Raw genomic sequence first — 17,317 nt, forward strand, 5'->3', positions numbered from 1 at the left:
CAGGTGCCATACTCCCCCCTGTAGGAGCCCCCGTGTACAGGTACCATGCTTCCCCCTATAGGAGCTCCCCCGGTACAAGTGCCCCCCCTTCCATGTGAACACACCTGGGGTGCAGGTACGTTTCACCCATAGAATTCCTCCAGTTCATGGGTACAATGACGCCCCCCCCCCCCCAAATACATATTAACCTATACATGATGTAAGAATTTGGAAAGTTGACCATGTAACTGAAAATGCTTCAGTCCTTATCCTATTGGTCACAGATGGCGTTTTTATGTTTTGTTATCTTCATCCAGCGTGTCAGCTGTGTGTTATCTGGGGGTTAATGTTCAACAACTCATGTAACACGTCATGTAACATTAGGGAGCAATAGAAAAATGACGCCTGTTCCCCAGGTGTAACTCTCCTGTACTTCTCAGCCAGGACAGGAGGAGGAGGCAATGTTGGTGTATGAGGCTCCACTTCCCTGCGGCAGACTGTGTAAGAGGTGACATGTGGATGGGCGACACCAGGAGCAGCTGACGGAGATCATATGGCCAGGTAACTAAAATACATACAAAATACATTTCAGATATGAAGAGAGTAGATATATCGCAAACGGGCAGAACTGGACAAAATGGAGTTGCTCATATGCCCATATTAATATAATAATATATATTTTTTTTTTTAATCCTGTAAAAGGTGGATCCATATTTCCGCCTTCCTTTACACTAGTGGCTGCAATCTCTGGTTGCTGGGTATAGTAGGTTGGAGGATACTACTCTAAGTAGTTAGTCCAGTGTTTCCCAATCAGTATGCATCCAGCTATTTCAAAACTACAAATCCCAGCATGCCCGGACAGCCTTCGGCTGTCCGGGCATGCTGAGAGTTGTAGTTTTGAAACAGCTGGAGGCGCACTGGTTGGGAAACACTAAGGCTACATTCACACTGCCGGTTGTCTCCGGCAGTGTGAAGCCCGTTATTTTAGCATCGAGAAAAGCTGTAGAAAAAAAAAATAGTGCTTGCACTGTCTTTTTCTCCTGCTTTTTAGAGATGAGCGAACTTACAATAAATTCGATTCGTCACAAACTTCTCGGCTCGGCAGTTGATAACTTATCCTGCATAAATTAGTTCAGCCTTCAGGTGCTCCGGTGGGCTGGAAAAGGGGGATACAGTCCTAGGAAAGAGTTTCCAAGGACTGTATCCACCTTTTCCAGCCCACCGGAGCACCGGAAAGCTGAACTAATTTATGCAGGAAAAGTCATCAACTGCCGAGCCGAGAAGTTCGCGACGAATCGAATTTACTGTAAGTTCACTCATCTCTACTGCTTTTCTCTCTGAAAATAAAGGCGCCCGACGGACCCCATTGACTATAATGGGGTCCATTGGGATCCGTTATTGCTTGTTATGACCTGTCTAAATTATGGCCGTCAAACTGCAAAAAAAAAAATTCGTTTGCCGGCCGTATTTGACGGGTCATACCGGCAGTGTGAAAGGGGCCTAAGTTACCGATAGATCTTTCCAATTTTCCTTTTTTGAGGTCAGGCAATAGACTTTTATTGAAATCAATGTTAAAGGAGGACTATGGTGCTTTTTTTAAAATTAACCCTCCGTGCCCGGGCTGCAAAATGAAACAAAATATTTAACTCACCTTCCTACGTCCCCCCTCCCCGTTGCTCCGATATCAGCATCCCGTTCATCGGTCCCTGTCGTCTTCCGCTTCCTGCGGGTCGGTGAGTCACGTTGCTCTCAGCGTATCACCAGCCGCCGCAGGACATTGCTGTGGCCGGTGATAAGCTGAGAGCAGAGTTGCTCACCGACCCGCAGGAAGTGGAAAAAGACAGGGACCGGAGAACGGGGGAACGTAGGCAGGTGAGTTAAAGTTTTTTGTTTCATTTTGCTGCCTGGGCACGGAGGGTTAATAAAAAAAAAAACAAAAAAAAAAAAACGCTATAGTACTCCTTAACAGTCTAATAAGTAAATATCCAAGAGCAGCTTTCCTGACACGTGAGCCACTAGGCTCCTGGAACTTCTCCAGCCCCAATAAATACTTTCTATTGTTTTCTGTAAGGGATTTCGCCCACTTTTTAGCTGATGGGGGGGGGGAAAAATACTCTGAACGTGGAGACTCGTCTCAGTCATTAACCCCTTAAGGACTCAACCCATTTTGGCCTTAAGGACTCAGACAATTTAATTTTTAAGTTTTCATTTTTTCCTCCTCGCCTTCTAAAAATCATAACTCTTTTATATTTTCATCCACAGACTAGTATGAGGGCTTGTTTTTTGCGCGACCAGTTGTCCTTTGTAATGACATCACTCATTATATCATAAAATGTATGGCGCAACCAAAAACACTATTTTTGTGGGGAAATTAAAACGAAAAACGCAATTTTGCTAATTTTGGAAGGTTTTGTTTTCACGCCGTACAATTAATGGTAAAAATGACGTGTGTTCTTTATTCTGAGGGTCAATACGATTAAAATGATACCCATTATTACGTACTTTTATATTATTGTTGCGCTTAAAAAAAATCACAAACTTTTTAACCAAATTAGTACGTTTATAATCCCTTTATTTTGATGACCTCTAACTTTTTTATTTTTCCGTATAAGTGGCGGTATGGGGGCTCATTTTTTGCGCCATGATCTGTACTTTTTTTTGATACCACATTTGCATATAAAAAACTTTTTAATACATTTTTTATAATTTTTTTTTTAATAAAATGTATTAAAGTAGGAATTTTGGACTTTTTTTTATTTTTTTTCGTTCACGCCGTTCACCGTACGGGATCATTAACATTTTATTTTAATAGTTCGGACATTTACGCACGCGGCGATACCAAATATGTCTATAAAAAATGTTTTTTACGCTTTTTGGGGGTAAAATAGGAAAAACGGACGTTTTACTTTTTTATTGGGGGAGGGGATTTTTCACTTTTTTTTTACTTTTACATTTTTTTACATTTTTTTTTTACACTTGAATAGTCCCCATAGGGGACTATTCATAGCAATACCATGATTGCTAATACTGATCTGTTCTATGTATAGGACATAGAACAGATCAGTATTATCGGTCATCTCCTGCTCTGGTCTGCTCGATCACAGACCAGAGCAGGAGACGCCGGGAGCCGGACGGAGGCAGGTGAGGGGACCTCCGTGCGGCGTTATGAATGATCGGATCCCCGCAGCAGCGCTGCGGGCGATCCGATCGTTCATTTAAATGGCGAACTGCCGCAGATGCCGGGATCTGTATTGATCCCGGCACCTGAGGGGTTAATGGCGGACGCCCGCGAGATCGCGGGCGTCGGCCATTGCCGGCGGGTCCCTGGCTGCGATCAGCGGTTATGCTTAGGACGTAAATGTATGTCCTTTTGCGTTAAGTACCACCTCACCAGGACGTACATTTACGTCCTGCGTCCTTAAGGGGTTAAAGTCATGCACTGTATCTATGTGTGTAGAGGATACATACAATGATCAACCATAACATTGAACCCAAAAAGTTGTGACCCACTGAGACACGGACTACACAAGCACTTTGAAGGTGTCCTGTGGTATTTGGCACCAAAACATTAGCAGCAGATCCTGTAAGTTATAAGGTGACCCCCTCCCACAGCTGCTCTGTCTGATTGAGATCTGGGAGTTTGGAGGCCAAGTGGCCACTTTGACTTTTTGTCATGTTCCTCATTCCTGAACAATGGGGGAGATTTATCAAAACCTGTCCAGAGGAAAAGTTGCTGAGTTGCCCATAGCAACCAATCAGATCGCTTCTTTCATTTTTAACAAGGTCTCTGCAAAATGAAAGAAGTGATCTGATTGGTTGCTATGGGCAACTGGGCAACTTTTCCTCTGGACAGGTTTTCATAAATCTCCCCCAATGTTTGCAGTGTGACCGGGACATTATCCTGGTGAGGCTGCTGCTATTAGGGAGTCCCTCTGCCCTGAATTTGGGGGTGGGGGGGGAAGGCTTGGTCTGTACAATAATTAGGTAAGTGGTAAGTCTCTCAGTAACATCCATATGATGCCAGGACCCAAGGTTGCCCATCACACTGTGTTCTTCCTGGAGTACACACTTGTGCCATCTCTTCCACAGGTAAGTATAGCACTTGGCCATCCACATGAAAGGATGACCGATCAGACCAGGCCACCTTTTTTCCATGGTCCAGTTATGATGCTCATGTGCCTATTGTAGATGCTTTTGACAGTCGATGGGTCCATATGTGCACTCTAATACATAACAATCTGTGATTCCCTTTCTATCATAGTCAGCAGTGACTTTTATCATTTGTGCCTAAGTAGCTCTTCCCTGAGGTCACACCACACAAGCTCGCCTTCACTTCCCACACACAACAATGAGTCTTGAGTGCTCGAGACCCTGGTTCTGGTTCACTGGTTGTCCTTCCTCGGACCATCATTTTTCTAACCACTATATAATGGGTACACCTCACAAGACCTGCTTTTCTAGAGATATATATGTAGATATTTTTTTATATGTGTATATAATACATACATATATCTCATATAAGGGAATAAACCACTCACATTTTATTAAATATTTTAGGTCACAAAACTGAAGAAATGACCCTCTGCTCCAATGTAAAGTAGTGAGTGCATGTCCTGTATAACAGTGTTTAATGTTGTGTCCCCTTAAAATAACCCAACACACGACTATTAATGTCTAAACCTTGGAGTGGAAATGTCCAAATTGGGCCAAATCAGCCTTTTTCCCTCCCCGGTGTTATGTTTCTTGTAAGGCTATGTTCACACGTGGCAATGTCCTCCCTGGAAAATTTCCAGCCGGACATTCCGTAGACAGAGAGCGGCAGCAGAACTTGCCGACGCCAGGACTGCTCAAAATGCGCTCCATAGATAATGCATTTTTGTGTGGATTCCTCAGAGAGAATACACAAGTCTGTTGTTTGGCTGCATTCACACCATGTTTTTGCAATACAGTTCCCGTATTAGGTTTTTGAGTAAAAAAAAAAAAATGAATTCCTCAAAACCTACTAAACTGTATCAATACGTGTGTACAAATTTTAACCAGTGTATGGTTAAAAACCATATACGGTTTGAAAAATGATATACGGTTGCATCCGTTTTTTAAGAAAGACATATACGTTTTTAACTTTTCACTCCATTATGAATAAAGTTTCACTTGTTTGATTGAAATTCCAAGAAAAAAACTGTGCAAAGTCAAAAACCGTATGGTGAAAACCGGATGGAACCGTACGCACATACGGTTCTATATGGTTACCATTGACTCCTATGTTAAAAAAAACTGTGGTTGGCTACAGTTTTGGGTACGGGGGAAAAAAAAAAACGTTCAAAACGGACACAACCGGATGCATCTTTTGGCATGCGGTTTTCAATGGAGAGTCAATGCATACGGTTTTCAATACGGTTCCATAAGGTTTTCAAATAGAACGTATATGGGAACTGTATTGCAAAAACGTGGTGTGAACCCAGCCTTTCTGTGGATGCCAGAATCAGCATTCAAAGTATCCAGTGCCAGAGGCAGCAAAACAACCCCAAAACATCATTGAACCTCCACCATATTTCACTGTAGGTACTGTGTTCTTTTCTTTGTAGGCCTCATTCCATTTTTGGTAAACAGTAGAATAATATGCTTTACCAAATAGCTCTATCTTGGTCTCATCTGTCCACAAGACGTTTTCCCAGAAGGATTTTGGCTTACTCAAGTTCATTTTGGCAAAATGTAGTCTTGCTTTTTTATGTCTCTGTTTCAGCAGTGGGGTCCTCCTGGGTCTCCTCCATAGTGGGGTCCTCCTGGGTCTCCTCCATAGTGGGATCCTCCTGGGTCTCCTGCCATAGAGTTTCATTTCATTTAAATGTTGATGGATAGTTCACGCTGACACTGATGCTCCCTGAGCCTGCAGGACAGTTAAAATATCTTTGGAACTTGTTTGGGGCTGCTTATCCACCATCCGGACTATCCTGACACCTTTCATATATTTTTCTCTTCTGTCCACGCCCAGGAAGATTAGCTACAGTGCCATTGGTTTCAAACTTCTTGATAATGTTGCTCACTGTGGACAAAGGCAAATCTAGATCTCTGGAGATGGACTTGTAACCTTGAGATTGTTGATATTTTTCCACAATTTTGGTTCTCAAGTCCTCAGACAGTTCTCTTCTCCTCTTTCTGTTGTTCATGCTTAGTGTGGCGCACACACAGACACACAATGCAAAGACTAAGTGAACTTCTCTCCTTTTTATCTGCTTTCAGGTGTGATTTTTATATTGCCCACACCTGTTACTTGCCCTGGGTGAGTTTAAAGTCGCATCACATGCTTGAAACAATGTTATTTATCCACAATTTTGAAAGGGTGCCAATAATTTTGTCCAGACCATTTTTGGAGTTTGGTGACATTATGTCCAATTTGCTTTTTTTCCTTCCTTTTTTTGTTTAGTTCCAATACACACAAAGGGAATAAACATGTGTATAGCAAAACATGTGTTACTGCAATCCTTTTCTGTGAGAAATACTTCATTTTCAAGACAAATTTCTGGGATGCCAACATTTACGACCATGACTATATAATGTGAGGGGTGGACTCACTTATGGGAGATACTGTATGTGTGTGTGTGTGTGTGTGTGTGTGTATGTATGTGTATATATATATATATATATATATATATATATATATATATATCTCTATCCAAAAAGTATTGCGGCATCACTCATCCTGGGTGTAGTTGGTGCCGGTGTCCTGAACTCCTTGATATAAGTCCTTTTAGATGGAACAACTGCAATGACGCAGCACTCAGAAGATCCAAAGCAACGTTTCCGCTCCTATGGAGCCATTTTCAAGCAGACAGAAATAAATTCACATATTCGTTATATATGTATGTGTGTATTTATGTATATCATTTGTGTGTGTATATATATATATATATATATATATATATATATATATATATATATATATATACACATACACATACACATACACATACACACACACACACACACACACACACACACACTCGTGTTTTTCAGTGCACCTCAGTAATAAGAATGTGTCACTTGTAATATGTAGTAAAGCGATTACAATAATTCTTGGGTTTTGCTAATTAGAATTTTCCGTCTCTTTCAGGATTCGTTTCTCTTGCTTGTTCCCCGTGTCCTGGCACTGCAGCCTGCCCTCGGTCACACAGTTTTCCCGGCAGCGAGTTATCCTTTTGGTGATTTTTGTTTTAATCCTCCTGCTTATTCTGTTGGCTGTTGTAGACCCGAATATCTGGAGCGGCCAGGCTGCCCGTGATCGGCAATTCAGGAGGTTGGTAAAATCTTTTGATATTATACGTGTCCGTCAATTATAAGGAATTTGTTTTACTTTGGGGCTTTTTACATGCCGTAATGTAAATGGAAATTCCTCAATATATTATTACTGGAATAGCGCCCCCTTCCCCAACTGCAGGAGAAGTTTAGATTCCCAGTGGATTTTGGGTTAACGGGATAGGGACAAATAAGCTAAAGACAGTAGGATGTTTTTAGATCAGTCTGCAGCTTGCAGCTAGACATGTATAAAGGGTCAATGTGATGTTTAGACTTCACTGATAACAATAGATAGATAGGTTAGGTGGAAAACACTTTTATTTATTTTTAATTCTTTTTGTAAATCAACTGATGCCAGAAAGTTTAACAGATTTGTAAATTACTTCTATTAAAAAATCTTTATCCTTCCAGTACTTATTAGCTGCTGTATACTACAGAGAAGGCTGTTATCTTTTTAAATTTCTTTCTTTTTTTCTGTCCACAGTGCTCTCTGCTGACACCTCTGTCCGTATCAGGAACTGTCCAGAACAGGAGCAAATCCCCATAGCAAACCTATGCTGCTCAGGACAGTTCCTGACACAGACAGAGGTGTCAGCAGAGAGCACTGTTGACAGAAAAATAAAAATCCACAAACAAAAGAACTTTCTCTGTAATATACAGCCACTAATAAGTGCTGGAAGGATAAAGATTTTTTTAATAGAAGTAATTTACAAATCTATTATAAAATTACATAGCATAGAATACATTATAATATAAATATATAATAGTATACAATCAATATAAAAGCCATACGTCTGTGGCTATTCCAGTCTGTAAGAATAAAATAGTGGCGCACGTGTCTTTTGAATAGAAACGAATATGTAAAGTGCAGAATTGTACTGTTCAATGCGCTGTTTGTAGAATGAGTGGTCTCCATTGGCAACAATGTAACATTTATTGCATGGTAACAATGTAGCAATGTCTGGTATACTAGCAGTGTTAGCAATGTTAAGTATACCTGCAGTACTGAAGAGCTGAAGGATAGATCTCCGCTTAGAGACTCGGCCGTCTCTTATGGATAGCGGTGATAGTGGGCTTCAATGATGGGGACTGCAGCGCTTCAATAAATTTCTCCAAATCGCGTAGAATTAGCGGAGAGAATGTTCAAATTCACGGTCCTATTATGTTTGGCATATGCTGATAGAGACTCAGCCGTCTCAGAAGTTACAGCAGTAATGAAATATCCAGTTTTTTTTGTGGCTGTACAGGTAATCCCCAATGCGGTCAGAGGGTATGTGGCGTCCTCGTGGCCGTGGCAATGCGCATAAGTACCTGGGGCTTAGCGGATGCTGTGTATAAGCGCAATAGCTGTATTCCAATATAGAGGCTGGATATATGTGGCGTTAACCCAAAAAAGAGAAAAACCAACCTACTGTAAAAAGTAGGTGGGAGTGCACTAACTAAATAGGAACGCCGAAAACGTGTACCAAACAGTGCACACAAAAACATGAAATATTATAAATCCATATACTTTATTAAATTCACAAAGATAAAAATATACATAGAAAAGTGCAGAATGCATAAAAAAGGCACTGAATCACCATGGAAAGGCAGGTATAAGTCATAAAGCAGAGTGATCACATAAATAAATGGCAGTAAGGGTTATGAATGCAAGGGAACCTCAGTATGAGACTATGACGAACATAAGTCAATTGGAAGAAAACAGAGCCCAATGCCTAATCAAGAATGCCAGACCATACCTACCAACCCCAACGATCGTTTCGCTTCTAAAGTGCTTCCTCAGGGAGTGCTCCTCTGCAATGCTGGAATGAACTAAAATCCCATAGATCATTCTTAGGTCAGTGGGGTCTGATTGGAGGTGCTAGGGCATTCTGGTATTTTTAGGCTATTTTCACATGCCGGAATGTCCCAACGGAGAATTTCCGTGCGAACATTCCAGACACTGCGGGGCGCTTGCATAATATGGCTGCGCTAGGACTGCATGGAAATGTGCCGTCCCGCGTTCATTCTTTGTGTGGACATGGAAAATGGAATTTCCGTGCGAGGAAACATCTGGCACAGAAATTCTACTGCACAGCTAAGCGGAATCCTGTTGAATTCAATTGGACTCTGCTGCAGCTGAATTCCCGTGCTGAATTCCAACGCGGAATCCGGCACAGACATTCCGATGTGGGAACATGGCCTAACTCTGTCTTATTCACACATACCAGACACATCCAAAATATCCAACAATCCACAGAAGACTGACAGTCGGCACTACTGACCCCAATTAGCCGATCCTCTCCCGGGGGTATTCTTTACACCGGGAAGTCCCAACACGAAATATGATCCAAGATAATGTGATGCTCAGTTGCCAGCAGACAAAACAGTCACAAGATAAAACCTTCAGATCAAAGAATCCAAAGGAACTCACAGTATAGATGCAAATAGTGGGAGCATATGTGTAAAAGGGAACAGAAAAAGAAAGGCGCTCTCTAAGTTTCCCAATTAATAAAGCAAAAGAGTATATTGAGAACACGGGTGAGATTGCTCACTCACCTTTCAGTGTTGCGCAGCAGGCACAACACTGTGAAGCACATGTATGAGTATGTATACTCAAAAACGGTCATTGCAGCAGCCTTGTGTCCTGGTCCCGAACATCAGTGATGGCGGTCGTGCAGATTCAAGTAATGGAGAGGTATGGCCCTTTCCCTGGTGGGGATCGCACAGCGGCGCTAGCAGGAGGCTTTCTGTCAATTATGCACAGGAGCAGCAGTGATAAAAACCAAGCAGGTTTATTGGTGTGCATAAAATAAAATGAAAAAACAGGTACAGATGCAGAGACAACGCGTTTCGCAAGGATCCCCTTGCTTCGTCAGGTCAGGGGGGTCATAGGAGTGGGGAGATTTAAATATACACAGCGCGCGGGAAACTTAACAGGGCGGGGGTGACGTCACAGATGCATCTCAACACATCCGCATTGCAACAATGGGTTAAAAACATATATATTTGTCAATTTACAATAAATATGGTGACAGTAAGAGAGTGTTCTTATATTCCCTTCCTTGTTGAAATAGAATTCTTAGCACTATTATTCGTTCAGCTGTACACCTCCGAGCATCGGAGCTGAGGGAATAATAGTGCTAACAATTCTATTTCAAGAAAGGGAATATAATAACACTCTCTTACTGTCACCATATTTATTGTAAACTTTGACAAATATGTTTTTAACCCATTGTTGCAATGTGCATGTGTTGAGATGTATCTGTGACGTCACCCTCGTCCTGTTAAGTTTCCCGCGCGCTGTGTATATTTAAATCTCCCCACTCCTATGACCCCCCCAGACCTGACTAAGCAAGGGGATCCTTGCGAAACGCGTTGTCTCTGCATCTGTACCTGTATTTTATTTTATGCAAACCAATAAACCTGCTTGGTTTTTATCACTGCTGCTCCTGTGCATAATTGACAGACAGCCTCCTGCTAGTGCCGCTGTGCGATCCCCACCAGGGAAAGGGGCATACCTCTCCATTACTTGTAGATGCAAATAGTGTCACATTTATTATACTCACATCAGGGACGACAAATGAAAATCAAGGGAGGGAGCAGACAGATCGGAACAATGTCCGTTTCGCGGCACACTAGCCACTTCTACTGGTTCCTGAAACCAGTAGAAGTGGCCGGTGTGCGGAGAAACGACTGCTGTTCCGATCTCTTCTCCCTCCCTTGATTTTTGTTTGTCGTCCCTGCTGTGAGTATAATAAATGTGACACTATTTGCATCTATACTGTGAGTGCCGTTGGATTCTTTGATCTGAAGGATTTACACAGCCAAAATACACTGCTCCAAAAAAATAAAGGGAACACTAAGATAACACATTCTAGATCTGAATGAATGAACTAATCGTATGAAATACTTTACAGATGAGCGAACTTACAGTGATTCGATTCGTCATGAACTTCATGGCTCGGCAGTTGCTGACTTTATCCTGCATAAATTAGTTCAGCTTTCAGGTGCTCCGGTGGGCTGGAAAAGGTGGATACAGTCCTAGGAAAGAGTCTCCAGCCCACCGGAGCACCTGAAAGCTGAACTAATTTATGCAGGATAAAGTCAGCAACCGCCAAATGGAATCACTGTAAGTTCGCTCACCTCTAAAATACTTTCGTCTTTACATAGTTGAATGTGCTGACAACAAAATCACACAAAAATTATCAATGGAAATCAGACTTATCAACCCATGGAGGTCTGGATATGGAGTCACTCAAAATCAAAGAGAAAACCACACTACAGGCCGATCCAACTTTATGTAATGTCCTTAAAACAAGTCAAAATGAGGCTCAGTAGTGTGTGTGTGGCCTCCACGTGCCCGTATGACCTCCCTACAACGCCTGGGCATGCTCCTGATGAGGTGGCGGATGGTCTCCTGAGGGATGTCCTCCCAGACCTGGACTAAAGCATCCGCCAACTCCCGGACAGTCTGTGGTGCAACGTGGTGTTGGTGGATGGAGCGAGACATGATGTCCCAGATGTGCTCAATCAGATTCAGGTCTGGGGAATGGGCGGACCAGTCCTTAGCATCATTGCCTTCCTCTTGCAGGAACTGCTGACACACCCCAGCCACATGAGGTCTAGCATTGTCTTGCATTAGGAGGAACCCAGGGCCGACTGCACCAGCATATGGTCTCACAAGGGGTCTGAGGATCTAATCTCGGTACCTAATGGCAGCCAGACTACCTCTGGCAAGCCCATGGAGGGCTTTGCGGGACCCCCAAAAGAAATACCACCCCACACAATTACTGACCCACTGCCAAAACCAGTCATGCTGGAGGATGTTGCAGGCAGCAGAACGTTCTCCACAGCATCTCCAGGCTCTGTCACGTCTGTCACATGTGAGAACTTGCTTTCATCTGTGAAGAGCACGGGGAGTCAGTGGCGAATTTGCCAATCTTGGTGTTCTCTGGCAAATGCCAAACGTCCTGCAAGGTGTTGGGCAGTAAGCACAACCCCCACCTGTGGATGTCGGGCCCTCATACCACCGTCATGGAGTCTGTTTCTGACAGTTTTAGTGGACACATGCACATTTGTGGCCTGCTGGAGGTCATTTTGCAGGGCTCCGACAGGGCTCCTCCTGCTCCTTCTTGCACAAAGGCGGAGGCAGCGGTCCTGCTGCTCGGTTGTTGCCCTCCTACGGCTTCCTCCACGTCTCCTGATGTACTGGCCTGTCTCCTGGTAGCACCTCCATGCTCTGGACACTACGCTGACAGACACAGCAAACCTTCTTTCCACAGCTTGCATTGATGTGTCATCCTCGAGGAGCTGCACTACCTGAGCCACTTCTGTGGGTTGTAGACTCCATCTCATGCTACCACTAGAGTGAAAGCACCGCCAGCATTCAAAAGTGACCAAAACATCAGCCAGGAATCATAGGAACTGAGAGGTGGTCTGTGGTCACCACCTGCAGAACCACTCCTTTATTGGGGGGGTGTCTTGCAAATTGCCTATAATTTCCACCTGTTGTCTGTTCCATTTGCACAACAGCATGTGACATTGATTGTCAATCAGTGTTGCTTCCTGAGTGGACAGTGTGATTTCACAGAAGTGTCATTGACTTGGAGTTACATTGTGTTGTTTAAGTGTTCCCTTTATTTTTTGGAGCAGTGTATATTAGGTCATACCTGGTAAAAACAATGATGCAACGCTTAGAAGAGGATAGGTAATCGGTATAACCATCCCAGAATACTCCCTTTTTAAAGGAGCTTTTGGAAGGTCGAATGACCCCACCCATTCCTTTAATCTCCCCTTTATATGTTATGATTGTGTTATGATTGTATTGTAGCCCAATATGTTGCGGTGCTGTTACATACCTCCGCGCCGTCCTATGTATAATGAGCGGCGTCCAGGAGGCGTCCTGCCAGGTGTCGCTGTTCCCACCACCTCCTCACAGCTGTCTCCAGGGTCAGACGTGGCTCTGAAGTCCCATATGTTGAGCTCCTTGAGACTCCTTTAAGTGATTCCCAGCTCAGCAGCTGCTGTTTTGGGGGCTCGGAAAATATTGCCGATGATTAAAGCCTTCTTGGTAATGACTTTGTCGGACCGTCGTCTCATTAGACTTCTTTCCTCCTTTTTTGTCGAAGATAATTTGGTGAAAAACATAATCCGGGTCATATCCTGGTACAGACATCAAAGGGCGACACAATGCAATGGAATCTAGTGAAGATTAGGATTGTGATCATTGTGCACCTGTCGCTGGGGATGATCTGCTTTATAGGAGGGAAGTCGGCACTCGTAGCTCTAGTGCATGCAAGTTTAATGAGATTTTTCCATATTGACGGCTGATCACCTAACCAAGGGAGAGGTGTTAAAGGGGTATTCCAGGAAAAAAGTTTTTTTTGGCTCCAGAAAGTTAAACAGATTTGTAAATTACGTCTATTAAAAAATCTTAATCCTTTCAATAAATATCAGCTGCTGAAGTTGAGTTGTTGTTGTTTTCTGTCTGGCAACAGTGCTCTCTGCTGACATCTCTGTTTGTCTCGGGAACTGCACAGAGTAGGAGAGGTTTGCTATGGGGGATTTACTTCTAAACTGGGCGGTTCCCGAGACGCGTGTCATCAGAGAGCACTTAGACAGAAAAGAACAACTCCACTTCAGCAGCTCATAAGTACTGAAAGAATTAAGATTTTTTTTTAAATAGAAGTAATTTGCAAATCTGTTTAACTTTCTGGAGCCAGTATATATATATATATATATATATATATATATATATATATATATATATATATATATATATATAATTTTCCCTGGATAACTCCTTTAAGTGTCTGGGGTACAACCACTGGGATCCCCACCAATCAGCAGTCTCATAGTTTGATGTGGCAGTTCGTGTACTCGACGGTGGTCCCAACGGTTGGATCTCCACTTATCAGACTTTTATCAAGTAGGATGGGCCGGTGCTTCCCAACCAGGGTAACTCCCGCTGTTGGAAAACTACAACTCCCAGCATGCGCGGACAGCCAAAGGCTGTCCGCGCATGCTGGGAGTTGTAGTTTTCCAACAGCGGGAGGCACCCTTATCAGGAAACACTGGGATAGGCAATAAGGATGTCATTAGATCCAATTGGGGTACATGTCCTGGTGGATCCTCTACTTTGACCCCTTGATATTTGCATGGAGAGTGGCTGTGGCAGCTTCAGCTTTTGGGAGACTTGATGTATCCATTTATTAGATGTTCACTAAGCCATGCAATTGGACGCCATATTAGGCTGGGTTCACACCACGTTTTTGCAATACAGTTCCCGTATACATTTCCAATTTGAAAACCGTACGGAATCGTATTGAAAACCGTATGCATTGACTCTCCATTGAAAACCGTATGCCAAAAGATGCATCAGGTTGTGTCCGTTTTGCATCCTGTACAGTTTTGTCAGTTTTTTTTTTTTTTTTCCTCCCCATACCCAAAACGGTAGCCTACGGGTGAAAAACCGTATTGAAACAAAACGTATACGTTTTTTTTTTTAACATGGGAGTCAATGGGAACTATACAGAACTGTGTGCGTACGGTTCCATCCGGTTTTCACCATACGGTTTTTGACTTTGAACAGATTTTTTTTCTTGGAATTTCAATCAAACAAGTGAAACTTTATTCATAATGGAGTGAAAAGTTTACAAACGTATACGTTTTTTCCTTTAAAAAAACGGATGCAACCGGACATCATTTTTCAAACCGTATATGGTTTTTAACTGTATAGGGGTTGGAATTTGTACACACGTTTTGATACAGTTTAATCAGGTTTTGAGGAATCCGTTTTACATCAAAAACCTGATACGGGAACTGTATTGCAAAAACATGGTGTGACTGTACCCTAACATAGTATATATGGTTGAAAAAAAAAGACATACGTCCATCATTTTTTCTACAGAAGGTCGTAATCTGAAATAGATGACACAGATTGGCATCCTATAGGAATACATAATCTTTGGAAGTAACTATAAAGCAGAAAGAGCTAAACAGATTGATGAGATATATATATATATGTGTGTGTGTGTGTGTATGTATAATCAACCTCTTTGTGGTAAAAAAAAATTCAGTATAATTTATTTATTAAGGGACATATCCCCCTATCCAGGGGATAAGTGTCTCCTGCACGGCGCCCCGGCTTTCCCCAGGAATGGAGCGTGTTGGCCCCTGCACGAAGCGCTGTCTGGCGCCCCCCATCTATATATCTCTATGGGAGAGCTGAAGATACCCGTGCGCTGTATCTCCTGCTCTCCAATAGGGATGCATGAAGGGGCATGCGGGGGGACGGGGCATTATCGGATTATTGGCAAGGTAATTGCTGATACCGATAACGTCCAAAATCGTGAATATCGGCCAAACCGATAATCGGTCGATCCCTACGGTCCAGAGTAGGAGCAAATCGCCATAGAAAACCTTTCTTGCTCCGAACAGTTCCTAAAATGGAAAGAGGTGTCGGCAGAGAGCACTGTGGTCGTGACAGAGAGGAAATTCAAACAGAAAAAGAACTTCCTATGGATCATAACAGCAGCTGATAAGTACTGGAAGGATTAAGATTTTTTAATAGAAGTAATTTACAAATCTGTTTAACTTTCTGGCACCAGTGGATTTAAAAAATAAATAAATAAATAAAAAAACATTTCCACCGGAGTACCCCTTTTAATAGGATTGACTAACTCCTTATAGTGGGGTAATGCATTGCAGCAAGTAGGTGGCTTGTGCAAAACCACCATAGCAGGTTGCCTCCAGCTGTTGTGAAACTACAACTCCCAGCATGTCAGGAGTTGTAGATTTCTAACACCTTCTCCACCTTTGTCATCACCGGGCTGCACCGTTCACATGCTTAAAATTTCCACCAAAACAAAATATCATTATGTCTGAATCTATTACAAGTGTCAGCTGCCTCAAGACACAACCCAAACACTTGCGGGTCATCATAGGGAGGCGGATTAAAGGCTAAGATGTTAGACAGTACTTTGACCAGGCTATAGGGGCCCGGCTATCATCGGCCTTTCCAGACGTGTTAATACTCTCATTAACCCACAAAGGAGCCCTAATAATGTGCGCATCCAACAAAGGGATTAGGAAAGCTTCTCCAGCCTTAAAGACCACCGCAAAGGAAGCCAAGACATGATGTAACCACAGATCATGTAACCTAAGACCGAGAAGTGACAAGCACCATCAAACACCAGCTGGGGCCCCGGTATAATGCTGTCAGAAGACCCATCGCTTATCTGGGCTTCTGTGTGATTTTTCCGCTTGCAGGAACAAGTTCTGTTACAGCCTAACCTGATTTGAGGTTTTACTTACCAGATACCACGCGGATCAGTCGATTTCGCTCTGGTCACCCTGGAATGCTTGTACGATGGGTTTCAGTACCTGGCCCGGCTGCTATTGCCGGTCCCCAGACGGCGGCGTTATTACTGGTAGGGAACATGATGCTCCTGTGGCGTCCTAACCGCGTTATGTTTATCCTATTGGGCATTGTAGTCTATTATCTCTCCGCCGTGACCTGGTTAACCGGTGGCTCCATTTAAATTTTTTTTTTTGCTCCGTAAGCAAAACCCGTCGTCCCTGTTTGCAGCGCGATGATTTCATATAACAGATGAGGCTGTCGCTGCAGACAGACACGCCGTACATGTAAGCAGAATATAATCTCTCCTATTAGGATCCTCAGCGGAGCGTTTGAGTCTTCATGAATGTTTTTTCCTGTGCATTAGGCCCATTAGCCGATCCATACGACCTGCTCCCAGGTGGAATCGGATTAGTTGGAACTTCTAATAGTCAGTTCTTTTAGTGTAATATTGCCAACCAAGGTGCCTCCAGCTGTTGCAAAACTACAACTCCCAACAAGCCCGGACAGCCTTCGGCTGTCCGGGCTTGTTGGGAGTTGTAGTTTTGCAACAGCTGGAGGCATCTTGGTTGGAAAACACTGCCATATCGCCTTGTTTGGCTTTAGCAGTCAATAAAGTAATAGAAAAAAAAAAAAATGTGCAGCACTACTTTGCATCTCCACCGTAATACAGTGGTCCCGCAACATACGATGGTAATCCGTTCC

General features: G+C 43.1%; 1 protein-coding gene across 1 annotated transcript in view; it reads left to right on the forward strand.

The window, feature by feature from the left end:
- The window catches only part of ENTPD7 (ectonucleoside triphosphate diphosphohydrolase 7), a 47,478-nt gene that overhangs the window by 9,184 nt on the left and 20,977 nt on the right, over positions 1-17,317 (forward strand). Inside the window, exons 2-3 of the mRNA XM_056528993.1 lie at positions 420-540; positions 7,091-7,273. Coding sequence (XP_056384968.1) covers positions 533-540; positions 7,091-7,273 — 191 coding nt within the window. The 5' untranslated portion in view covers positions 420-532. The remainder of the gene's footprint in view (positions 1-419; positions 541-7,090; positions 7,274-17,317) is intronic.

The sequence above is a fragment of the Hyla sarda genome, chromosome 7 (genome assembly GCF_029499605.1).
Source record: "Hyla sarda isolate aHylSar1 chromosome 7, aHylSar1.hap1, whole genome shotgun sequence".
Taxonomy (NCBI): Eukaryota; Metazoa; Chordata; class Amphibia; order Anura; family Hylidae; genus Hyla; species Hyla sarda.